Genomic DNA, 26,886 nt, shown 5'->3' on the forward strand with positions numbered 1-26,886 from the left:
TGCTGAGAAGCATCCGAGTCCAAGGATATTTCACCTTCCTCTGGAGGTTCATCCGACATCTCCCCTTGAGATTCCTCCTGTCCTTCATCCTCTGGATTAAGCTTTCTTTTCTTAGCTTCCGGAGGCGCACTGGGGGAGGGTGTTGGTTGGGAAAGTGTGGCCAGAGAGCTTCTGATCTCGTGCTGGATCAAGCCTTTAATCTCTTCCATGAGAGATGGCTGCTCGTCCCTAATAATCTTCTCTGTGCATTCTTTGCACAGTGTCTTTTTGTATGAAGAGGACAGCTTCTTTACACAAACTGCGCATTTGCGCGTAGGTTTGGATTTGCTTCCTGATGCAGGTTCCTTGTCCCCCTGAAATAAAGGGGAGAAGGAATCATAAGATTTCAACCTGCATCAGGGAGTGGACACCCTGGGCCAGATTACTTACTGGGGCCGGGATGGTGCTGGGGTCTGCAAGAGCAGAGCGCGAGGCGGACATCTTCATGATTTTTCACCACACAGTGCTCCTACCTGAGCGGTCTTCCTGGCCGGGGCTCTTAAATAGGCGACCAGACACAGCACCTGTCCTCCTGGTGAGAGGACCTCCTCCTCCAATGTCCGGATGTGGGGGGAGGCCGCCGACATCCACGCCATCATCAGCATCTTCCTGAATACTGAAGCCGGCCGGCGTCTGACGTCACATCCTGCCGCCGGCTTCAAACTGGAAGTCCTCATCGCGCACGCACGCCGGAGGAGAGAAGCTGGAGAGCGCTGAGCGGTCTGCAGCCGAAATATACCGCTCAGACCTTGCCCAGAGGTGCGGACTGGTGGCGGATGTCCCGAGTCCAGAGGAGACTGGAGCAGCGAACGGGGAAGAGAGGTAACTGCTCCCCGGCGTTTTTTTAGGATCTCTTTCCCCCTGGTGACCGCTGCCGGCACAGTACACCTGGGATGACCTCTTCATCCCTAGTAGGGACAGGAAAAAACTGAGAGGGGGGGGGGGGGAGGAGTATGAGGGAGGGGTTATTTAACTTTTTGTCATTTCCTGTCCCTATTAGGAAAGGGGCAACATCCTCCAGGTGTGCTGTCGTGGGGGGTTACTAGAGAAAAAAAACCTGCAGTATTCCTCACCTTTCCGCAGAGATGCTGCTAATCCATTTGTCCTGCAACAGGTCCAGCTCTGCTACATCTAGATAGCAGGCTGCATGGTTGGTTGCATGATGCGACCATACAGCCTGTCATCCAGCAGACACTGACCACCGTGTGCTGTGTCTCTATGTGAACTCATATTCCCTGAGGGCACCACGAGCGTGAGAAAGTTCTCCTGCTCACGGTGCCATCAGACAGGTCCCGTGAGATCACAGCCAGCGAACTCACTTTACCGTTTTGATGGCACTCACGCTGACATCAGAAAGGTGAAGCGAGTTCATTGGCTGTAAACATGCAGAACCTGTCTGATGGCACGGCGAGCACAACTCGCACCCCTGGCCATGACCTACACTCGTCTCCATTGCAGACTAACCCCATATCTGCAGGTTAATACCTTTTTTCTCTTCTGGTGACAGGTTCCCTTTAGGCCGGTTTCACACGTCTGTGGCTCCGGTACGTGTGGTGACAGTTTCCTCACGCACCGGAGACACTGACTCACGTAGACACATTAAAATAAATGTGTCTCTGCAGATGTCAGCGTGTTTTCATGGACTATGTGTCCGTTTGCAAAACACGGAGACATGTCAGTGTTCGTGGGAGCGCACGGATCACACGGACCCATTAAAGTCAATGGGTCCGTGTAAACACGTACCGCACACGGATGCTGTCCGTGTGCCATCCATGTGCGTTTTTCCTGTCACAGGGTTAAAATTGTAAAAATTGTTGCAATACACGGACACACGTACAGCAAACAGACAGCACACGGACCCTAAAAACGTACGGTACTCACGGACATCACACGGATGGCCTATGTGAGCACACGGATAACTCCAGTACCGTTTTCTCCGGTACCAGAATTATCTGGACGTGTGAGACTGGCCTCAGGCAGTTTTTGGCTTGCTCACAAACAATAAATTTCAGCATAAACCACCATAAATTTCAAGCATTTTTCATGGTATTTTTTTAATATTTTATTTTAACAAACTTGTTTTTATTTTTCTGGATATCTCCCAAAGTTTTATAGATAAATCTATGGGAAAAAACATCTGATTGAAAACAAAACGTCCACAAGCCAAACGCTGGATATGTAGACCTTTAAATAATTTGTTATAAACTTTAAAATACCATTCAAGCTGTGTAGACCTAGAAGACTTACCTTGAAAATGCTGTGAAAAGTAAAGCGAGACACGGTGTGGGAATCCAGGCATAGGAAAAGGTTTTAGGGTACATTTACACATTTTTTTTTTTTTGCAGAAATATCTGATTAAAGGCTAGTCAGTTTTTCGTGGATAAAACTCATAACTAGTATAGTTTATGGAGCACTACATGCCTTTTTTTCCCCTTTGGATTTGCGCTTAGGGCATCTGTGTATCACACGGACCACGAGGCACACTCTAGTTGCAGGTCTCCTGACATGAACTTGACACGGATTTATGAGAGTCTGAGCACACTGACTGTTCAATCTCAGTACAGGCACTCGGGGCATCATGGCAGGGTCAATCATTTATATACACCTTCCCATATGCTTGGTTTCCATCTACAAGTGCTTCTCACTAAATTACAATATCATCAAAGATAATTTCAGTTCTTAAATACAAAAAGTGAAACTCATTATATAGTTATTACAAAAAGAGTGATTTCAAGTGTTTATTTCCGTTAATGTTGATGATTATGGCTTACAGCCAATGAAAACCCAAAAGTTATACTTTATAACACCAGCCTCCGGCCTCATGCATCTCCATCAGCACTCTGTGTGTGTGCACATACATATTTTTTTTTAATTTATGCACTTTACTCTTTCCTGCTGTGTGTATACACAATCCCATTATTAGATTTATATGCCTATTGATAAAATACCACACATGGTCACAATCCATGTGTCCCCATGATTGTACATTTTGCTAAATATTCTTTGCCAAATTTGTGCTTTCTACTATGTAACTCCATTGTATGTCTTGATACTTGTCTTAATAAAGGCTATTTTACAATACTATTTTGGGTCCCAATGTAAATCTACCAATAAACCAGTACTCTGTTTTTCCCCCCCTTTTTAGTGTTTTATATAGCCAAGTTTGGGTGTAGCCACTTGAACCGAGCCTAAAGATTGGTTACATCCATGCAAGTTTCATTAAGATGAATGACTCATTTTAAAGGGGTCATTACATGTACAGTACGTAAATTGTTAAAACTGCAAAGAGCTTCTGAAAACAAGAAGAGGGATTTTTAATATTATACCGGTAGTTTACAGTCACTTGCCTAGGGCACCAGCCAGAAAACCAAGGGGAAAAAAACCCTAAAAAAAAAAACAAAAAAACAAAACCTATTGCATTAACTTAAAAGCAGAAAATAATCCATAAGGATCATCAACAATATATAGTGTCACGTTGGTATGAACATACCTGTATGTCAATTCATAGTGAAAAAATAATAAAAAAAAAAAAAGCCGGATTACTCACCGGTAATGCCCTTTTAATGAGCCACGACAGCACCCACTTTGAGAGAGGGACCCGCCCATAGGAACAGGAAACCTACAGAGATAAAAGGGCGGCCCCCCTCTCCTCCTCAGTTGTTTTTCAGAGTACAAGAGGAACCGCCATTGTTAAATTAGTATACATTCTTAATTATTAGTACATTTTATTATATCTATAATCACCCATGAGAATATTTTGTATTAATAACTATACATATCTACAAGGGTGGGAAGTGACAGGGTGCTGTCGTGGCTCATTAAAAGGGCATTACCGGTGAGTAATCCGGCTTTTTACCCTTCGCCACGACAGCACCCACTTTGAGAGACTTTCAGAGACCCTTCACCTGGGTGGGATTACCGTACTAAGGACGGCTCTCCCGAATGCCAAGTCAGAAGCGGAAGACAGATCAAGCCTATAGTGTCTATAGAAAGTTGAAGGCGACGACCAGGTTGCGGCCTTACATATGAGCTCGATGGGAATGTCTTTATTCTCCGCCCACGAGGATGATACGGCTCGAGCTGAATGCGCCTTTACTCCCTCTGGAGGACTTTCGCCTTTTGACAAGTATGCAAGATGGATAGCCTCTCTGATCCACCGGGACAAGGTAGCTTTCGTGACTCCATGGCCTTTTCGATGACCCTGAAAAGACACAAACAGAGCCCTACTCTGTCTGCAAGAGCGGGTTCTGTCTATGTAGCCCAGGACTGCTCTTTTAACATCAAGCATATGTAGTTTTTCCTCCTCTGAATTTGCTGGATTATCATAAAAGGAAGGTAGAAAAATCTCTTGGGCTCTATGGTATTTTGTAGCTACCTTAGGGAGGTATGAAGGATCAGGTTTGAGAACTATCCTATCCTGATATGTTATTAGGAATGGAGGGTCTATAGAGAGGGCCTGGATGTCACCCACTCTTCTGGCAGAAGTTAAGGCTATCAGTAAAGCTACCTTGTATGTGATGTTTTTAAGAGGGATAGAATATAAAGGTTCAAAGGGAGGACCAGATAAGGAGTCTAGGACTAGATTCAGGTCCCAGGGTGGCAGGCGTGGAACATGAACCGGTGTACACCTCTCGCATGCCCTAATAAATCTAGTTACCCATCTATTACTAGCAATGTTAGCACTATAGAGGGCTCCCAGGGCAGACACTTGAACTCTCAGAGTATTAACTGATAACCCCATCTCACGACCTTTCTGCAAAAATTCAAGGATTGGTTTAATAGGAACCTTAGAGAAGGGTTTTGTATAGAAGTTGAGGAATTTTCTCCATACTCTGCTATAGATTAGAGTTGTAGATTTTTTTCTGCTCAACAGTAATGTATTGATTAGTTCTTGAGAAAACCCTCTTAAAGTTAGTATCTGCCTCTCAAGTTCCACGCCGTGAGGTGGAGGCCCTTTACTTGTGGATGGTAGAATGGACCCTGAAAGAGTAGGTCTGTAGTCACTGGCAGAATCCACGGATCGCAAACTGACATCGCTCGAAGACAGGAGAACCAAGGCCTCTTTGGCCAAAATGGAGCTATCAGAATCACCTTTGATCTTTCTTCTCTTATTTTCTTGATCACCAAAGGAATTAGCATCATTGGTGGGAAGGCGTAGGCTAGATCGTAATTCCATGGATACTGGAGCGAGTCTACTAGATCTGGACGATCTGCCACATTCAGGGATGCAAACATTGGTACTTGCCTGTTGCTCCTGGTCGCAAACAAATCTATCTGCGGAAGACCCCAAATGTCCACTATGTTTTTGAATATGCGAGGATTGAGGGTCCATTCTCCCTGGCGGAGCGTGTGGCGACTTAGAAAGTCGGCCCTTGAGTTCTCTATACCTCTGATGTGGACCGCCGTGAGAGATAGAAAATTGGGTTCTGCTAGATCGAAGATGTCTGCCGCTGAACACATGAGACTTTCCGATCGCGTTCCGCCTTGCCGATTTAAATACGCGACGACAGTTGTATTGTCCGACCGGATCCTGACATGAGAACCTCGAAGCTGAGGAAGGAAAGAATTTAAAGCATAATATACTGCATTTAACTCCTTCCAGTTGGAAGACTGCTGAGTCTCTAAAGGAGTCCAGCAACCCTGGGCTATATTTTGACCCAGATGGGCTCCCCACCCCTCTGGGCCTGCGTCAGTAGTAAGTATTTTAGGGGACCTAAATGCCCATGAGACTCCTCTGGACAAATGGACTTTATTTAACCACCAACGAAGTGAATGAAGTACGTCTTCAGATAAGGTGATTTTTGAATTTAGATGATCCTGGAAATGAGACTGAGCATGAAGCACCTGGTGTTGTAGGGTTCTGGTATGGTATTGGGCCCATTGAACCGCAGGAATGCAGGAGGAGAGAGAGCCCAAGAGAGACATGGCCTCTCTGAGGGACATACGAGGATTTGATCTTGCCGTAGCGACCTTTGAAACTATGATTAACTTTTTGGATTCTGGTAAAAGACATTTTTGACTTACAGAGTCCAAGACTAGTCCTAGGAAGGACTGACGAGTTTCTGGAAGAAGTCTGGATTTTTTGAAGTTTATAATCCAACCTAAGGCCTGCAATGATGAAACGGTATTAGACAAGCGTTTTTCACATTGAGATGCTGAATTACCAATTATTAAGAAATCATCTAAATAGGGTACAATTAATGTGTCTTGATGACGTAGATAGGCCATCACCTCTAGCATAAGTTTCGTGAAGATCCGAGGCGCCATAGATAGGCCGAATGGCATGGCCGTAAATTGGAAGTGACGGATCCGGCCTTGTAGAACTACTGCAACTCTGAGATATTGTTGGTGTTCTATATGAATTGGAAGATGATAGTACGCATCCTTCAAATCCAGACCTGCCATAAAGCACCTAGGGAACAAGAGTTTTATAGTAGATCTTATAGATTCCATCTTAAAGGTGTGTTCAACCAAAAAGGCATTTAGTCTTTTTAGATTAATTATAGTACGAAAAGTACCATCAGGTTTTGGAACCAAAAATAAAGAGGAATAAAACCCCCTCCCTTCCTGGTTTATTGGTACTTCGATGAGAACATTCTTTGCCAAAAGGCTCAGAATTTCTAACTGAAGCGCTTCCTGTTGTTCCGGCGCTTTTAGAGATGTTACTACAAAGTTGTCTTGTGGTAATTTAAAGAAATCTAATCTTAATCCAGATTTTATTAGCTGAAGGATCCATTGATTTGAGGTTATATTTTCCCATTGATGATAAAAGAATTTCAGTCTGCCCCCTACTGGGTAGTCATCACTGATGGTATCTCCCCCGCTTAGATGTTTCGGGATTACTATATAAGGCACCTTTCGGTCTGGTTTCTTTTGTTTCCCACCGATCTTTTTGGGCCTCATACGGCCTCCTCCTGTTAAATGGCCGTCTTCTAAACGCTCTCCTATAAGAAGGAAGAAACTGTTTAGGAAAGCCCTTCCTTCTTTCTCCTGCCTTGTTAAGTAGGTCATCCAGAACCTTCCCAAACAAGAACTCACCCTGGCATGGGATTGAACATAATCTGGTTTTTGATTGTGCGTCTCCCTTCCATCCTTTGAGCCAAAGGGCACGACGAGCTGCATTAACCAGACCTGCTGACCTGGCTGCTAAACGGAGGGAGTCCGCTGAAGCGTCAGCTAGAAATGCTGCGGCACTTTTAATCAGAGGCAAGGATTGAAGAATCTTATCCCTTGTGATCTTGCCTTTCACCTGTTGTTCAAGCTGGTCAACCCAGACTAATAGGGACCTGGCTGTACACGTGCCTGATATGGCTGGTTTAAAAGCTCCAGTGTTTGTCTCCCAGGACCTTTTTAGAAGAGCTTCTGTTTTGCGGTCTAAGGGATCTAATAGAATCCCTGCATCTTCCACAGGTAGAGATGCCGGTTTCGAAGTTGACGCCACCGCTGCATCCACCTTCGGGACTTTAGACCACACTGCCAATTCCTCATCGCTGAAGGGGTAGCGTCTTTTAGAAGAGGATGGGAGAAACCCCTTCCCCTGTTTGTCCCATTCCTTCTTTACAAGGTCTTTAACGGCAGAAACTACAGGAAAAGCTCGCCTCTTTTTATGACCCAGGCCTGCAAACATAATGTCCTGTGCAGATTTAACTCCCTTAGTGTCTGGACACCCCATAGTGTTCCTTACAGATTTTATAAGGTTGTCAATGCTCTCAACTGGAAAACACGCTCCACCTTCATCCTCAGAGGAACTAGGAGATGATCCTGAGGTGTTGGAGGATCGAATTAGGCCCTCTTCAGACTCTGAGCTAGAGATTGGAGATAGGTGCTTAGTGCCCTGCTTTTTCAAGGATTCTGACCCCAGGGACTGTATTTCTTGCCGTATTAAGGCTCTAATATCTGTGGCTGTAACAGCTGCCTCATCCTGTAAGGTCTGGCTGATACAGGATTGACACAGCCTTTTAGAATATGTGTCAGGTAAGGGCTGCCTGCATAGAGCACATTCTTTATGCTTGGATTTACTAGTCCTTTTAGCCTAGGGGAAAATCAGAGAAGGAAGGGATCAGCTTATGGGAAAAGGATTATAACACTCACCCAGTGAAGCTATTATATTCATCATTATACCGGATTAGGAGATGGAGACACTGTGTGGGGTCTGAGTACTGCATCCGTACTTCTTGATTTACTTCTGCGAGTGTCAGATCCATCCATGGAATGACCACTCCGTTTAGCCGCTGACTTTAAGCTTTTAGCGCTACTTTTGTCAGCGCTATCACGTTCCACAGCAAGTGGAAGCTCAGTATCTGCCGGGGACGACATATTGAGCAACTAGCCCTGTGCCCCGGCGCTTTTGAATCGCGCGGTCCCAGGCAGCGTGCCGCGCCCCCCGCGAACCGGAAGTGCACTAACACTTCCGGTTCAATGAAGCAGCGCAGACTTACCCGCGCACCAGAGCCGGCGCCGCTGCTTTCTGGAATCGGCGCCCCGTACACACAGGCTCCCTCCATAGGCCGGGCCTTCCATGCCCGGAACCTGCCGGATAGTGCCCAGACGAGGGGGGAGGCTGCATGCAGTGGCTCCCCCGCCGCTGCTTCCGATGCCGCAGCCCCTGCTGTCACCGAGAGAACCACGCAGGCGGATGTACCGGCTCGGGTAAGAAAAAGTGGAGGCGCTCCAACCACCTCCGTCTGTAGGTAATCCAGAGAGTTCCGATAGGAACAGGAAACCAACTGAGGAGGAGAGGGGGGCCGCCCTTTTATCTCTGTAGGTTTCCTGTTCCTATGGGCGGGTCCCTCTCTCAAAGTGGGTGCTGTCGTGGCGAAGGGTAAAAATATATATATATATATATATATATATATATATATATATATATATATATATATTTACCATGTGTCCTTACCCTAAGTACCCCTTCCTGACAGCGGAGAATCATGACATATACAGTCCATGCGGCAGGAGCTTTATCTTAGCGCTATTTCTCTCACCCAGAATATATCCCCCAATGAACCACTTATTGAACCCATGGTGGGAATCTCATCAGGATGGGGCACTTTAAGATGATTATTGATCGGATTTGATTGTACCAATTCGATCATGAATACGTTGTGTTTATTAGGCTGGAGTCTAATGAGTTATGACAGTCACACTTTGGGGTTAGTCTGACATGTTCATGTTTTGGGTATGTGCAATTTATCCTTTTTTTGCACTTTCCATAATCTGACGATAACGGATGAATGAGTTTGGGGTATTTGGATTTACCTTACTTCTACCTACCGCAAGTACTGGGACTACCCCTATACAGTCAATAAGCATATAGATACATAAATGATCATCTTTGTCATTGGATCCATTTCTCGGTAAGTTACAAATTTGACTCTCACTGCACCTCTTTCCATCTGTTTAATATTACAGTCATGAAGCACCAATATACTCAGTATGTGTGAGTGGTAAGTACCAACTCTCTCTAGGCACTCCTCAGGTGCCCTTCTGGGACTACTCCAAATCAATACATAAACAAAAACACGGAGGAAAAGAGTCCACTTCAACATATTTAGAGAACAATATACAAAAAGTTTATTAAATAATCAATACAAAAACAGAATTAAAAATACAAAACATGGGTGTATTGTTAATACCGCCATATCGCAGAAGACACATAGGAGGAAATGCGGCAATGACCAAGTCAGGGGGGAGTTCACATATACACCTTTTGGGTGGCAGCGTCAGCTCAGAAAATAGAAGGAATGTATGACCAAATACAATTACTACGTTCCACTCATATGGCGCAAATAGCCCAGAGTACAAAAGGTCATATATTCATAAGCACATGTAATTGCTGCTTACCCATTGTAAATCAGGTGTGTCCTCCCCACCTTGCTCGGTCCCCCCGGACGCGCGTTTCGCGTGGCTTTTTCAACAGGGTGTGTTGAAAAAGCCACGCGAAACGCGCGTCCGGGGGGACCGAGCAAGGTGGGGAGGACACACCTGATTTACAATGGGTAAGCAGCAATTACATGTGCTTATGAATATATGACCTTTTGTACTCTGGGCTATTTGCGCCATATGAGTGGAACGTAGTAATTGTATTTGGTCATACATTCCTTCTATTTTCTGAGCTGACGCTGCCACCCAAAAGGTGTATATGTGAACTCCCCCCTGACTTGGTCATTGCCGCATTTCCTCCTATGTGTCTTCTGCGATATGGCGGTATTAACAATACACCCATGTTTTGTATTTTTAATTCTGTTTTTGTATTGATTATTTAATAAACTTTTTGTATATTGTTCTCTAAATATGTTGAAGTGGACTCTTTTCCTCCGTGTTTTTGTTTATGTGTCTCTTTCCATCTGTTAAGTGTTTTTAGATTTAATTACAGCTGTAAAAGATTCACACCTTAAGGCCAGTACCCTATGGGCGTAGTAAGACTTCACCTGTTTTTTTTTTTTTTTTTTAAACACTGAAGCACTTTATTAGGTGGTGGTGTTGGCTTTGTTTAGGGACATCTTTTTTAAAAACACTTAGGCTGTGTTAAGTTATTTCGGCCACTGTTTGTGCAATGCTGCAAAAAACTTAAATGCACTGTGGCAGTACTGTTAAAGCAATCTTAAGGCTTCTTTGTAACCTCCTGAATCCCACTGTTCTCAGCCATTATCAAGAGTTTGAAATTGGAAACACTGGACAGAAGACTACTAGTGACCGGCTTATTAAATAAAAACAAATAAAAATAGAAGAAAAAAAAAAAAAGACACTGGCAAGAAAGAAAAAGGTCAGGAGTAAAAAGCTGCAGACTTTGAGCTCATTCCATTTGCCTTATTACACTCAATGGCTCAGTCAGCGTTCTCCATCTGAATCCAGTTTTGTCTCCAGATGGAAGCCCCCAACAGAGACCGCAAGAGAGGATCAAACATGGTGTGAAAGTCCCAAATCATTTCTGCAACTAAACCCCCAGTTTGTGATTCCGCACATTATTTGGAATAACAGATTCATTTTAAGGTCCATCCATGAGACGGCCTGGACAGGTAAGCATCTTTGCCTGTGTTTTTTCAATACTAGTGGAGGATTTTTCCTCTTTTGGTCATTTTTGGATTTCGCTTTTACCATCAGAGCATGTAATTGTAGTAATGATTTTCCCCTATTATGACAAACAGCAGTGAACACGCAGGACACGCAGGTAACATGGATTATTTATTTTGCTTGAATTGTTACATGTTCCTGATTATTCTGTGTAGGGTGAAACTAGAACTGTTGAAAATACATACACAAATTTGAGTACATCAATAACCATTTTTTTTTTTTATTATTTTTTTTTTTTTTGCGCTAGACTAAATTTTTCACAACCACGTGTGTGCTAGGTAATCAAACCAACACAGAAGCAAACCTTTAGGCAGAATACTGGTCAGTAAAAACAAAGCCAAAACAATAATAAAAAAATAAAGAGCTACCAGATATACAGACAGGCTCAGTTCCACATTCACTACTGCATTTATAAAGCGCAAGTATTAACTGTACGTCTTGTTCGGAGACTGAAAGTTCAGTGCATGGATTTTTGCCTTGAAGTAGACGGATGCTGAGAAAAAGATACAGCCAGGTGGAATGTAAAAAGTCGGAATGATGCCGTGACAGCCTGAACAGTGACTAACTAAATACAGTACTCTGCGCCGTAATAGGACCGAACAACTGATGGCGTAGATCTACGTCTTACTGCAAAAATGCCTAGAATGTTGGTGATGAATAAGGACTCCCAAATAAATGAAAGGTGTGAAAGTGTCAAAGTGGGCCATGCATTGTAGAGATCTTTCTTAGGAGGCTCTCCACCTTTGTAACAAAAATCTGATAAATATGGCAGTAAGAAGGGGATGGCTTTACTACTTGACAGACCTCCTTATTCCTGCCTGGTGTTCAGACTAATTTGACAAACTGGTTGCTAGGGATGTGCTGCCTGACAACACAAAAAGCTGTAGTCTGGTGTTCCTAGCAACTGGGCAGTCTCATAATTCAGCACTGGATTGGCAGCACAGTAGGAAGAAGGCTGTTTTGTAGAAACCAAGTCATTCCATACAAGAAAGGCGGCTGTATTTTAGCTAGTTTACCTAGTGATTTATGGCAATATACACTCAAAGGGAATTTAAAAAAAAGAAACCAAGAGTGCAGAATTTAAACTACAAACTATATTTCGCTTCTTCAGTCATCTCCCACCGCAGGTGGTCCCTAGTTGCCTCTGACTGGTTCCTACAGCTATCACATTTTAGTTCCTCATTCACATGACCACTACGGCCAACCACTATATTCATCAGTGAAGCCAGCATGTAAAGAACGTAACATCTGAGGGCAGCGATTGGCTGCAGTAGTCATCTAACTGCTGATCCCCACATGATAGCTGCAGAAACTGGCACAACAGTGCGAATGTCTATTTTTATTTTTTTTAAACCCATTGCCAGCTCTTGCTCCATTTTTATAAATTCCAGGAAATCTACTATGTTGAACTGAGGAAGGGTGAGGTGGTTGCAGATGCCAGAAAGTAGCCTCAGGCCTACTTATTAATCAGATCTTTATACATTCAGAAGGATCCCTTTAAAAAAAATTATTTCGGGAAGGGATGAAGAGAAAGAAAACAATATAACCATGAGGCGTGAACAAAACAAGGGGTTGACTGGATTAAAAGAAGCAAAATGTAAACAGTTAAAATACTATGGCAAGGAAGAAAATGACCAGGTTTCTAAGATACTCCACAGCAGAAACGATGGGAAGACCTTACACATACGCTCTATTTTCTCCTTTTCCAAATCTGACAGTCATTTAGTTACCAATATCGGTGTACTTTATAGTATACCCCGATTGAGCCCCTGATGTAAGAATGTCCTAATTTTTTTCCTTTAACACAGTGGCAAAAAAAAGTGAGCATCACACTAATAGAAAAAACCCAATATGATTAAATATCCAAAAAAAGAGAGACTTATTATATCCAGGCTTACAAATTATATGTAATATTTAACTCAATCAAAACAGATCATCGATACAGGAACAAAACACCATGTTATGAACCCAATCCACCCCGGGGGTTACAGTATGGTCACCAACATCCTGTAATACAGGTACAGCAGAATTGTACTTCGACTTTTTGTCCTAAAATAAGTTGCAATGTTGTAAGAGAGGGGCGTGGGTGGGCGGGTGGAGATGGGATCCTAAACTTCGAATGTTACTAGCAAAACCCCATAATCACAGTGTTCAGTTAAAAAAAAGACATAATTACATATTTAAATCATATATATGATATACAGGTAGAAATATATCATATATACAGGATTATTAGAATGTTTTTGTCCGGTAAAACACCTGAAATTTTTCCTCAAATTCACAAATTATTCTGCTACACGGAGGTTGTGAAAGTCGATGTACTATTCTAGGTACTGGTCGCACGAGGGGGTATACAATACAGAGTGACAGTAGGGGGAGAAGAAAAAAAAAAAAGAGGAAAAAAAAGAAGAAAAAAAAAGACTGTGCGTGGCAGTTGTTAGTTGTCTCCCTCTACGTTGTCAGCCTCCTCGCTCTGGTGTTCTGAAGTCCATAGCTGGAAAACAAAGCGCAGCATTAGTTTTTGTTACAATGGCATCAACCGCTAACATTGGACAACCATTTTATTACGTTTCATAGCTTTTTATTTTTGGCTGATTGTGCCAAAACACAGACACTGCAGAAATTAATGACTGTTTGCACTTAGATTGTACCGGAGAGGTGGCCAAAATAAAGTTAAGTGACCAAGTTTCCTTGGACAAGCAGTTCGATAAAGATATTAAGGCGTAGCAAACATCTCATCGATTGCATTACAAGACATATTTTACCAATACTATAGAAAAGTTAGTGAAAGCCACCTGCTCTCAGAAATTTTGCAAAATGGGCTGCGGAATCACAGCCAGAAAGATTTACAGCAGCAGTAAAACAACCTTTGAACCTGGCAACATTTTTATTGCATTTGGTCTGTAAACATAACTTTGTCAGTGCGACAGATTACACACAAGCTGTGCAAATATTGGAGATGTGCAGCAGAAATGGCCTAGTGAAAAAACTCCTTAAGGCCACGTTCACACGTTCAATACTTAGTCAGTATTATAAATCCGTATTTGTACGCAAAAATCTGGAGTGGGGCTATCAGAGGAAAAGTATAAAAAAACAAGTCACCAATTCTGTATTTTTTCCCCACTCCTGCATTTGGCTTACAAATACGGATTTAAAATCTTGAAAAAATACTGAATGTGTGAATGGGGACAAAGGGTACCGTCACACATTGAAATTTCAATCGCTTCGACGTTACGATTCGTGACGTTCTAGCGATATCGTTACGATATCGCAATGTCTGACACGCTACTGCGATCAGACACCCTGCTGAGAATCGTACGTCGTAGCAGATCGTTTGGAACTTTCTTTCGTCGCTTGATCACCCGCTGACATCGCTGGATCGTTGTGTGTGACAGCGATCCAGCGATGTCTTCGCTTGTAACCAGGGTAAACATCGGGTAACTAAGCGCAGGGCCGCGCTTAGTAACCCGATGTTTACCCTGGTTACAAGCGTAAACGTAAAAAAACAAACCGTACATACTCACCCGTCGGTGTCCTTCAGGTCCCTTGCCGTCTGCTTCCTGCTCTGAGTGCCGGCCGGAAAGTGAGAGCAGATCACAGCGGTGCTGCGCTCTGCTCTCACTGTACGGCTGCACTCAGAGCAGGAAGCAGACGGCAAGGGACCTGAAGGACACCGACGGGTGAGTATGTACGGTTTGTTTTTTTACGTTTACGCTTGTAACCAGGGTAAACATCGGGTTACTAAGCGCGGCCCTGCGCTTAGTTACCCGATGTTTACCCTGGTTACCCGGGGGCTTCGGCATCGCTCCAGCGCCGTGATTGCAACGTGTGGCCGCAGTCTACGACGCTGGAGCGATGATCATACGACGCTGCGACGTCACGAATCGTGCCGCCGCAGCGATGAAAATTTCAATGTGTGACGGTACCCTAAGTCATTCTCTTCTCTATTTCGGCTTTTTCTTCGTTCCCGAACAGGTAATATATGTGCACTTACCACTCCCTTAAGGGCGGTCAATAAGCTTTCGGTAACACTCTGACCCTGTATAAATGGCAGCTTATACTTACTGTAAGATTGTCCCTTAGTAGCTGCATGATAAGAGTGCTGTCTTTATAGGACTCCTCATTCAATGTGTCCAGTTCAGCTATCGCCTCATCAAATGCCTGGAAAGACAAGTGTTCACTATTAAATATGTGCCGTCTACAAGACAAGTAACTGCCAAGTGTCAGAAGGGCCTGACAGGCGGCCATAGGAGGGCAGGAGTGCGAACGACAGACTGCTTGCTGCCCAGACATCTGCTTTATTTTAAAGGTACTACTGCCAACCAAAGAGGTCAAGGAGACTTTCCCCACTGTCTCCCCATACAGACACAATTTGGGCCAATCAGCATATACTCAAAAATGACACAGCTATAGGATCAGCTGTCTGCTATGAAATTAACACCGTACACGAGACACTTACGGATTTTGCTAGACTGCAGGCTTTTTCTGGAGAGTTGAGGATTTCATAGTAGAAGACTGAGAAGTTGAGGGCCAGTCCAAGTCGAATAGGATGTGTCGGCTGCATCTCGCTCTTACTAATTTCAAAAGCTTCTTGGTAGGCCTGCTGGGAGTTGGCTACAGTACCTACACAGGAAAAGGAAAAGGTGTGAAACCAGACTGATAGACGTACCGACCGGATAATCCATTTTCACAAGTGGTCAATCAATGCAGTGCAATTACTTAACTCCTTCCCACATTGGACGTACTGGTATGTTCAATGTAGGTCCTTATATGATCCAGGCACAGAATGTTTAAATGCTGCTGTCAAACTGACATCTAAAACAAGGATTCAGGATACACAAATCCCCATCACCCCATATGCCGATTGGTCCTTATATTATCGTATTGATGTCACCTTTGTTTTGTCTGGTGACATCAAGCCCACAGGTTAGTAATGGAGAGGCGTCTATAAGACACCTATCTATTACTAACCCCATAGTGATCTTGTATAAAAACACAGACATCCAGAATAAAATCCTTTATTTTAAATGACACAGACTCCTTTAATAATCGTAGTTAAACCATACTTACCGAACGCCCAATCCACAGAAGCCGTTTCCTGCAGCAAAAATAAAATAAACCACAACATTCCTCACCTGTCCATCTAGAAGATAATCCATAATGTCCCATGACGACCCTGATCACAGAGCAGTCACATCAGTGACAGCCAGCTATACACTCACAGGAGGTAAACGCTCCCGCAGTGTATCACTGAGCTGCCCTGAGAGAGTTCACCAGAGTTTATCAGCTCCGATGATCTCCCTTACTTGCGCAGCAGTGCCGTAAGTGAGAGCACTGGATGAACTCTCACAGCAGCTCAGTGACACACTGTGGGGGCGATTACCTCCTGTCAGTGTATTGCCAGCAGCCGGGTAGAGCGGTCACATATCTCAATGTGACTGCTCTACACGCGAGATCGCAGTGGGACTCTTGATTACCTGGCCTGCGGCAAAACGGTGAGTATATGTTGGTTTATTATTTTACATTCTTTCTAGGAGACGAGTGCGTCGGGCGTTTATAGGCGAGTATAATATTTTTATTTGAATGTGTATGTAATTTTTATTTAATTTCTTTTTTTTTTATTTTTTTAACTGAACACAGGCGACGGCAGATGAGACTTCGCCTGCCATAAGCGACAACAGAAGTAGCCGGATGGGAGCAGTAGTCCCATCGGTCCACGTATGCGGGTCATTCCAACATCTGCCAGCATGATCCCACAGCGCTGCGACCGACAGTACTGGCTGTAACTTTACTGCAGGTGACAGTCACAGCTGCGAGGTCATGCTGACATTGCCACCATGATCCCATAGCACTTTGACCAACGGTCTTACCGGCGGTTGGTTACCACCGATAAGAACCACAGCGCCAGTGTTTCCTACGCTGTCACACAGGTAACAGCGTGGGAAACACTGTAGGAAGCCAGTAAAAATGCAACAAATACTCTGCAAATCCACAGACATTTTAGTACCCTGAATTTTTGCTGTGGATTTGACTGACAACTGAAGTCAATAGGTGGAGAAACTCAAAGAATTAACATGCTGCAGAAAAAAGTAAAAAAAATAAAAAAAAATGCACTGCAAGTGCGCACAGAAATTTACTGATGATGTGCACAACACTTCAGGATTGTCATTGAACTAGCTTGCATAAGGATTCCAGTATGTTTTTGGACCATTTCTGTGTGGGAAAATCACCATGAAAATGCATCAAAAACTCACTGTGTGCACATAGTCTTAGAACACTATTAACATGTGGCCGCTGCTAAACATTTGATCTCTTTACATTGGCGACAAACATCCCCCCCCCCCCCTCACCTCAGTGAATGGGTGAAAAAAGTTCAGGATATCCATAGGATGGAGGAACTAACCAGCTGGGACGCAAGGTCACATGACAAGTTTCTTCAAACATGGTTACCATGGCAACAAGCTGTATCTAGCCCTCCATGATTATAATTTTTATTTTACTATACGTTTTTCTCCTTTACTGAAAATTTGACCTAATATATCATTTATACTACACTGTGATGGACTTGAGCTCATATAATATAAAATAAACACTATATATTATTCATTCTTGACTTCATAATAATCCTGACTAACGAAAATCATTTTCTCATTCCTTCCTGGAATTCAATAGTTCTAATGTCTCAACCCGGTCTGTTATATTTAGGGGATATTGTGATATACTCCCCAAGTTTACTCATTTGTTATATTGTTTTATCTTTCCTGCCTTAGTTATATGTTTTGTTTTGCCTGCCGAATTTTTCTAATGATACATGGACTTTCATCCGACATTAGATAATTCCTATACCATAGATATTGGTAATCTCGCTCTCAGGTTTCCTGGACGCTTCCGGTACGGATTTACGAACTTGATATACTCAGCTTCGTCATTGTCATTTTATTTGTCCTCCTGAACTTTATGTTCATGTATCTTTTTCTATGTTCTGTATTTTGAAAATTCTAAATAAATAATAAAAAAAAAAAAAAAGAAAAAAAAACACTATTAACATGCAGATTAACCCCATATCTGCAGTTTAAGGTGTTTTTTTTTTTTTTTTTTTTAACTTGGCAGTTTCCTTTTAACCCCTTCACCCCCAAGGGTGGTTTGCACGTTAATGACCGGGCCAATTTTTACAATTCTGACCACTGTCCCTTTATGAGGTTATAACTCTGGAACGCTTCAACGGATCTTGGCGATTCTGACATTGTTTTCTCGTGACATATTGTACTTCATGTTAGTGGTAACATTTCTTCGATATAACTTGCGTTTATTTGTGAAAAAAACAAATATTTGGCGAAAATTTCGCAATTTTCCAACTTTGAATTTTTATGCCCTTAAATCACAGACATATGTTACGCAAAATACTTAAGTAACATTTCCCACATGTGTACTTTACATCAGCACAATTTTGGAACAAAAATTTTTTTTTGTGACGGAGTTATAAGGGTTAAAAGTTGACCAGCAATTTCTCATTTTTAGGGACCACATCACATTTGAAGTCATTTTGAGGGGTCTATATGATAGAAAATACCCAAGTGTGACACCATTCTAAAAACTGCACCCCTCAAGGTACTCAAAACCACTTTCAAGAAGTTTATTAACCCTTCAGGTGTTTCACAGGAATTTTTGGAATGTTTAAATAAAAATGAACATTTAACTTTTTTTCACACACAATTTATTTCAGCTCCAATTTGTTTTATTTTACCAAGGGTAACAGGAGAAAATAGACCCCAAAAGTTGTTGTACAATTTGTCCTGAGTACACTGATACCCCATATGTGGGTGTAAACCATTGTTTGGGCGCATGGCAGAGCTCGGAAGGGAAGGAGCGCCATTTGACTTTTCAATGCAAAATTGACTGGAATTGAGATGGGACGCCATGTTGTGTTTGGAGAGCCCCTGATGTGCCTAAACATTTAAACCCCCCACAAGTGACACCATTTTGGAAAGTAGACCCATTAAGGAACTTATCTAAATGTGTGTTGAGCACTTTGACCCAACAAGTGCTTCACAGAAGTTTATAATGCAGAGCCGTAAAAATAAAAAATCATATTTTTTCACAAAAATGATCTTTTCGCCCCCATTTTTTAATTTCCCCAAGGGTAAGAGAAGAAATTAGACCACAAAAGTTGTTGTGCAATTTGTCCTGAGTACGCTGATACCCCATATGTGGGGGGGAACCACTGTTTGGGCGCATGACAGAGCTCGGAAGGGAAGGAGCGCCATTTGGAATGCAGACTTAAATGGATTGGTCTGCAGGCGTCACGTTGCATTTGCAGAGCCCCTGATGTACCCAAACAGTACAAACCCCCCACAAGTGACCCCATATTGGAAACTAGACCTCCCAAGGAACTTATCTAGATGTGTTGTGAGAACTTTGAACCCCCAAGTGTTTCACTACAGTTTACAACGCAGAGCCGTGAAAATAAAAAATCTTTTTTTTCCCCCACAAAACTTATTTTTTGGCCCCCAGTTTTGTATTTCCCAAGGGTAGCAGGAGAAATTGGACCCCAAAAGATGATGTCCAATTTGTCCTGAGTACGCAGATACCCCATATGTTGGGGTAAACCCCTGTTTGGGCACACGGGAGAGCTCTGAAGGGAAGGAGCACAGTTTTCCTTTTTCAACGCAGAATTGGCTGTAATTGAGATCGGATGCCATGTCCCGTTTGGAGAGCCCCTGATGTGCCTAAACAGTGGAAACCCCCCAATTATAACTGATACCCTAATCCAAACACACCCCTTACCCTAATCCCAACAGTAACCCTAACCACACCTCTAACCCAGACACACCCAACCCTATTCCCAACCGTAAATGTAATCCAAACCCTAACCCTATCTTTAGCCCCAACCCTAACTGTAGCCCCAACCCTAGCCCCACTAATAGCCCTAACCCTAGCAATAACCCAAGCAATAACCCTAGCCCCAACCCTAGCCCCAACCCTAGCCCCAATGGAAAAATGGAAATAAATACATTTTTTTTATTTTTTTATTTTTCCCTAACTAAGGGGGTGATGAAGGGGGGTTTGATTTACTTTTATAGCGGGTTTTTTAGCGGATTTTTATGATTGGCAGCCGTCACACACTGAAAGACGCTTTTTATTGCAAAAAATATTTTTTGCGTTACCACATTTTGAGAGCTATAATTTTTCCATATTTTGGTCCACAGAGTCATGTGAGATCTTGTTTTTTGCGGGACGAGTTGACGTTTTTATTGGTAACAATTTCGGGCACGTGACATTTTTTGATCGCTTTTTATTCCGATTTTTGTGAGGCAGAGTGATCAAAAACCAGCTATTCATGAATTTCTTTTGGGGGAGGCGTTTATACCGTTCCGCGTTTGGTAAAATTGATAAAGCAGTTTTATTCGTCGGGTCAGTACGATTACAGCGATATCTCATTTATATCATTTTTCTTATGTTTTGGCGCTTTTATACGATAAAAACTATTTTATAGAAAAAATAATTATTTTGGTATCGCTTTATTCTCAGGACTATAACTTTTTTATTTTTTTACTGATAATGCTGTGTGGCGGCTCGTTTTTTGCGGGACAAGATGACGTTTTCAGCGGTACCATGGTTATTTATATCAGTCTTTTTGATCGCATGTTATTCTACTTTTTGTTCGGCGGTATGATAATAAAGCGTTGTTTTTTGCCTCTTTTTCTTACGGTGTTCACTGAAGGGGTTAACTAGTGGGGCAGTTTTATAGGTTGGGTCGTTACGGACGTGGCGATACTAAATATGTGTACTTTTATTGTTTGTTTTATTTTATTTAGCTAAAGAAATGTATTTATGGGAATAATTAAAAAAAAATTCTTTATTTAGGATTTTTTTTTTTTTTTTTTTTTTACACACACACACACACACACACACACACACACACACACACACACACACACACACACGGAGAACTTTTTCTTTTACTTTTTTTACTTTGTCCCAGGGGGGGACATTACAGATCGGTGATCTGACAGTGTGCACAGCACTCTGTCAGATCTGCGATCTGCTGTGCAGGGCTGCAGGCTTACCAGTGCCTGCTCTGAGCAGGCACTCGGTAAGCCACCTCCCTCCCTGCAGGACCCGGATGCCGCGGCCATCTTGGATCCGGGACCTGCGGCGAGGAGGGAGGTAGGAGACCCTCGGAGCAACGCGATCACATCGCGTTGCTGCGGGGGTCTCAGGGAAGCCCGCAGTGAGCCCCCTCCCTGCGCGATGCTTCCCTATACCGCCGGTACACCACGATCATGTTTGATCGCGGTGTGCCGGGGGCGGTCCGTGACCGCTCCTGGCACATAGTGCCGGATGTCAGCTGCGATATGCAGCTGACACCCGGCCGCGCTCCCCCCGTGAGCGCGGCCGATCGCGCATGACGTACTATCCCGTCGGTGGTCATACGGGCCCACCTTACCTCGACGGGATAGTACGTCTAATGTCAGACAGAAAGGGGTTAAGTCTGAAAAAAAAAAGAAAAAGCGACTTTAACCCTTTCACGACATGCGCCGTACATGTACTGCGCATGTCGTGTCTCCCCCTTTGATGTGGGCTCCGGCGGTGAGCCCACATCAAAGTCACGACATGTCAGCTGTTTTGTACAGCTGACATGTGCGCGCAATAGCGGCGGGTGAAATCGCTATTCACCCGCCGCTATTAACCTGTTAAATGCCGCTGTCAAACGCAGACAGCGGCATTTAACCGGCACTTCCGGCCGGAATTGACTTCATCGCCGACCCCTGTCACATGATTGGGGGGTCGGCGATGCATCAGGATGGTAACCATAGAGGTCCTTGAGACCTCTATGGTTACTAATGCCGGCCTGCTGTGAGCGCCCCCCTGTGGTCGGCGCTCACAGCACACCTGCAATTCAGCTACATAGCAGCGATCTCATGATCGCTGCTATGTAGCTGAGCCAATCGAGTGGTGCCAGCTTCTAGCCTCCCATGGAGGCTATTGAAGCATGGCACAAGTAAAAAAAAATGTTTTTAAAAATATGAAAAAAAAATAAATAAATAAATAAGAGTTTAAATCACCCCCCTTTCGCCCCATCCTAAATAAAATAAAAAAATAAAAAAATCAAACCTACACGTATTTGGTATCGCCGCGTTCAGAATCGCCCGATCTATCAATAAAAAAAAAGCATTAACCTGATCGCTAAACAGCATAGCGAAAAAAAAAATCGAAACGCCAGAATTACGTTTTTTTGGTCGCCGCGACATTGCATTAAAATGCAATAACGGGCGATCAAAAGAACGTATCTGCGCAAAAGTGATATTAAAAACGTCAGCTCGGCACGCAAAAAAAAGGCCCTCACCCGACCCCAGATCACGAAAAATGGAGATGCTTCGGGTATCGGAAAATGGCACTTTTTTTTTTTAAGCAAAGTTTTGAATTTTTTTTCACCAGTTGGATAAAAAATAACCTAGACATGTTAGGTGTCTATGAACTCGTAATGACCTAGAGAATCACAATGGCACGTTAGTTTTAGCATTTAGTGAACCTAGCAAAAAAGCCAAAACAAAAAACAAGTGTGGGATTGCACTTTATTTTGCAATTTCACCGCACTTGGAATTTTTTTCCCGTTTTCTAGTAAAAGACATGGTAAAACCAATGGTGTCGTTCAAAAGTACAACTCGTCCCGCAAAAAATAAGCCCTCACATGACCATATTGACGGAAAAATAAAAAAGTTATGGCTCTGGGAAGGAGGGAAGTGAAAAACGAAAACGCAAAAACGAAAAAGGGCCGCGACTTGAAGGGGTTAAAAGGTTGTCATCAGTGCAATTGTAGTGACCTGAAGAAATATTGTCAAATCATTAACCACACTAATGAATATCACTAGAAATAAAACACAAAAAGCTAAATAGATTGCCAGAATTGCATTTTTTTTCCACAGCTTTACACAATGGGATTCCCCCCGTCTTACAGTACATTGCATATTAAAATAAAAAAAATAAAAAACTACAACTTGTTTAGGTCAGCGGGAACAAAAAAAAATTTATTTCTCAAAAATGAAAAAAATGCAGAAAACTGAAAATTGCCTGGTTAGAAAGAGGTTACATCTTACAAGGAAATGGTAAAATATTTCTGTTGCACCATCTCTGAAGATACAATGGAGATAATAGATGCCAGGTTTGAGGCTTGATTAATTTACACCATAATGTGTTGTGCATTGTACTTTATAGACTGGCATCTTGATTTCCTCAGCCATACACTCAGGACCCTTGATCCCATCACTAGCTGGTCATTTGTAGAGGTCAATCAATTCTCACCTCACTTCATCCTATAGCTAGAATTTTATTGGCTGCAATTTAGCAGAGAGAATAAAACCAGGTCACCTTGACAGTTCATCCTAGATCCTAGGGACCACTAGGGGGAGCAATTAGCTTATCGTTTGGAGTCCTATAGGAACTCTAATATAGTTTCAGGATTTAAATGTTAATTCCTGACACTATGGGGTACAATTAATTGACCACTGAAGCAAACTTTTCTGGAGGTACATGTTAAATTGAGCTTTTAATCGGATCAAAAAATTAATTTGAATGAGAGAGTTTAGTGTCTTCATTTCTACCAGTATATGGGTTTTCCCACCACCAAGATCCTATCCCAATAAAAAAAAACAACAAATACCTCCAATTTCAAACGTAGTATAATTCTTTTGATTTGATATGTCACTTACCACATGTGCAGGACATTGCAGTAGCTTAGGTATCCATGGTCACAACTACTAATATCACAGTTAGCCGTTAGTGGTCGTAACCATTGAATCCTAAGCTACAGAAATGCCCTGAACATGGGGCAAGAGACAGCAAATTAGAAGAACTATACTATATTTCTAATTATAGGCGTTTGCTAATATTATTACACCTACTGCATACTGAGATAGGATCTTGGAGTTAATTTCAATGGGTATTCCTGACAATCCAAGTTAAACTGCAAGATCATCATGAACAAGCGCTCCTAGGAACACTCCTTTCATGATGAACGGGCTGCTGATCACCTAACGAACAGGTAAAACACTCAAGAAACAGGATGTCCCCAAAAGTTCCGTAGGATTTGGGAAAGGTGGTGTTGATCACCCTTGACGCACTTGGCTCCTAATGCTATGGTCTCCTCGATTTCACAGTACAGTCCCTGATGTATATATATATCCCTTCCGGACCATGAAAGTGATGATTTGGGTAGACTTCGTAATGTGCATCTCTTATAATCTGACCATTTATAAAGAATCTGTTGGTTAGGAGGTGCAGTGCCTGGTAGGGAGGTGCAGTGCCTGGTAGAGTATATTGTGCGGAATGTTATGTTTCATTTGATTACTTTCTTATTGAAAGTGCGATGTTATTTATGTCAACGTGAATGGTGATCATACGGATTATTTTGACTTTATACTACAGTGTCATATGTTGGTTATCTTATTCTGTGGAATTTTTCAATAAAAAGTTAAAACAAGTAAAAACGCTCAAAGGATGAAATGATCTTTTGTGCTGTACAAAAGATCACCGTGCGCGGCAGCACATCTGTGTAAACAGAATCTGTGCCGATGAGAACGATGTTATGAATGATTTATCAGATTGCACAGTGTGCATCATTGTTGACTGTAAAAAAAAAAATTAAAAAATTAAAACTACCTCCGATCAGTATGCAATTACCGATTGGTGAATGTGGATTGGCATTGTAAACCCACCATAAGGGACCCTTTATCTAAAGTTGCCACTAGGATTGCAGAGAATAACCCCTTTTGTCTGCCCCATTACCTGTTAAAACACTAGAGATTTGTAAACCTTTTCCGAGTGAGTGGCAGTGACCGCAGTCAGGCCTTATTCTGTGCACCCCTTCGGAGGAAAATTTTTACAAATTATTTATTTTTTGCAGTTTTTGTATTCTGTATAGCATGTGTTGTCATCTCCTGTTTCATGACACTTAATATGCTTTTTTAACTAATGAATTTTTACATATTTTCATTTGGAGGATCTGTGTTTTCTCTCTTGGTTTCTCTGTGTAAGGAGGTGGTCTCACAAGGCCAACGGGTTTCTAATATTCCGGTTGGATTTGAGTGCAGAAAATATGCACAAAATGAGATCTAATTTTTAGCAAATCTCATCCAAACACAGAATTTGCAGGTTGCAAATGTAAAGAATGTCAATTTGTATGGTGACATTTCACTGTGGACTTAACCCCTTGCTTTGCACAGGGCAAAATCTCTGCCAAATATACATCAAGTAGTGAAACAAATTTGTATCAGTCACAGATTGTGATGCATATCTGTCACAAAATGAGAGCGTGACAATACCCTTCATTGTTTAAAAACCATTTAAATCAACTGTATGAACAATGTAACTGACATACAGGCAGAGATAGGGGGCTCGTGTGGCTATGAAGCAAAGAGTCAGCCCCTTCATACACTGCTCTGATCATGTGAAGACAAACACTGTCTGTTGTGTCAAGCACAGGATTCAAAAATAAGTGAGGCAGCTGGGACCTGGGAAGGCATAGCTAGTGGAGGAATAGGGCAACCTGGATAACAACATTAGTCAGCCATGTGACTTACTGTAGGAAGCCTTTACTTACAAAATTTGTCAAATGCGGTTGAACATATTCAGAACGACACACGCTACTCCAGCACCTCACCTTGTTTCTGATCTCCGCTGGCTACTTCTGAAAGGTATCGGTAATAATCCCCTTTCATTTTCAGATAGAAAACCTTGCTTTCTGGTGGAGTTGCATTTGCAATCAGATGCTTATCCAGCAGGTCCTGCAGAAAGAAAGAACAGTCAATAATATCCTCATTAAATGCAGAATAGGCACCTTCAAATTAAAGTTAAAACCTAAACTACACAAGGAAACAATACAATAAAATGATTCGTTGGGTTAACATTTTATGAACTGCAATATCATTGCACCTCCAGTAAGTGGTGCTGCGGTAATTAAAAACAGGCTGCATGCACACAATGCTGATGTTACTTTGTTTTAGATAAGGCAGTGGATGACATTTTGTTGCAGCATTGTATAGAGGCTACAATAAAGCAGTCATGGTGCACTGGATTACATTATATACCTTGTGTCTACACAAGTATGAAGGTATATTGCGGTACCGGACATCACACAGAGCCACAATGAGTACTAGTCTCCATACTCTGGCCCATAACCAGATGCATTTTATACTCATGCGGGACATGTTACAAACATCTAATCTGCAAACCAATAAAGGAGACAGTAATTTGGCATTTCCATAGAGAGAGAGAAAAAAAAAAAAGAAAAAAAAAAAAAAGAAGAGGCCCATGTTTATTTCCATAATGGATGATACATAGTACCATAAGGCTATGTTCACAAAGCAGAATTGCTGTCGTTTTTTTCCAGCGCTGGAGTGGCACTTTAAATGCAAGCCCTCTCTCCCTGTTCTTACACTCACCTTCTGGCCACTATTCAGAAGTTACAAGTTATGTCACAATCGCTCAATGCAAGCAAGAGCCAGTATGAGAATCTCTTAGCGATGTATTGAAATCTGACCTCCGGCACACTCCATGAAACAGTGAAGCTGCCGACAGGTTACTTTTCTCCCGAAACCAGTGGGTATGACGATGAATGTGAGTATGAGACAGGGGAATTACATGTAAAGCACCACTCCAATGGTGCAATTTAAAAAAAAAAAAAAAAATGGTGGAAGTTAACCCCTTCCCGACCCATGACGCCACGTAGGCGTCATGAAAACCCGTGCCAATCCGACCCATGACGCCTATGTGGCGTCA

The 26,886-nt window shown here is 42.5% G+C and overlaps 2 protein-coding genes across 3 annotated transcripts in view; one reads left to right on the forward strand and one right to left on the reverse strand.

The window, feature by feature from the left end:
* The window catches only part of RIMS4 (regulating synaptic membrane exocytosis 4), a 1,070,250-nt gene that overhangs the window by 294,297 nt on the left and 749,067 nt on the right, over nt 1-26,886 (forward strand). The gene's annotated exons all lie outside the window — the stretch shown is intronic.
* The window catches only part of YWHAB (tyrosine 3-monooxygenase/tryptophan 5-monooxygenase activation protein beta), a 55,698-nt gene continuing 40,019 nt past the window's right edge, over nt 11,208-26,886 (reverse strand). For both annotated transcript variants that reach the window (XM_077252183.1, XM_077252184.1), the window contains exons 3-6: nt 25,769-25,892; nt 15,569-15,732; nt 15,175-15,270; nt 11,208-13,603 (exon numbers count right to left, since the gene is read on the reverse strand). In XM_077252183.1, coding sequence (XP_077108298.1) covers nt 13,547-13,603; nt 15,175-15,270; nt 15,569-15,732; nt 25,769-25,892 — 441 coding nt within the window. In that variant the 3' untranslated portion in view covers nt 11,208-13,546. The remainder of the gene's footprint in view (nt 13,604-15,174; nt 15,271-15,568; nt 15,733-25,768; nt 25,893-26,886) is intronic.

This window comes from Ranitomeya variabilis, chromosome 4, assembly GCF_051348905.1.
Source record: "Ranitomeya variabilis isolate aRanVar5 chromosome 4, aRanVar5.hap1, whole genome shotgun sequence".
Classification (NCBI taxonomy): domain Eukaryota; kingdom Metazoa; phylum Chordata; class Amphibia; order Anura; family Dendrobatidae; genus Ranitomeya; species Ranitomeya variabilis.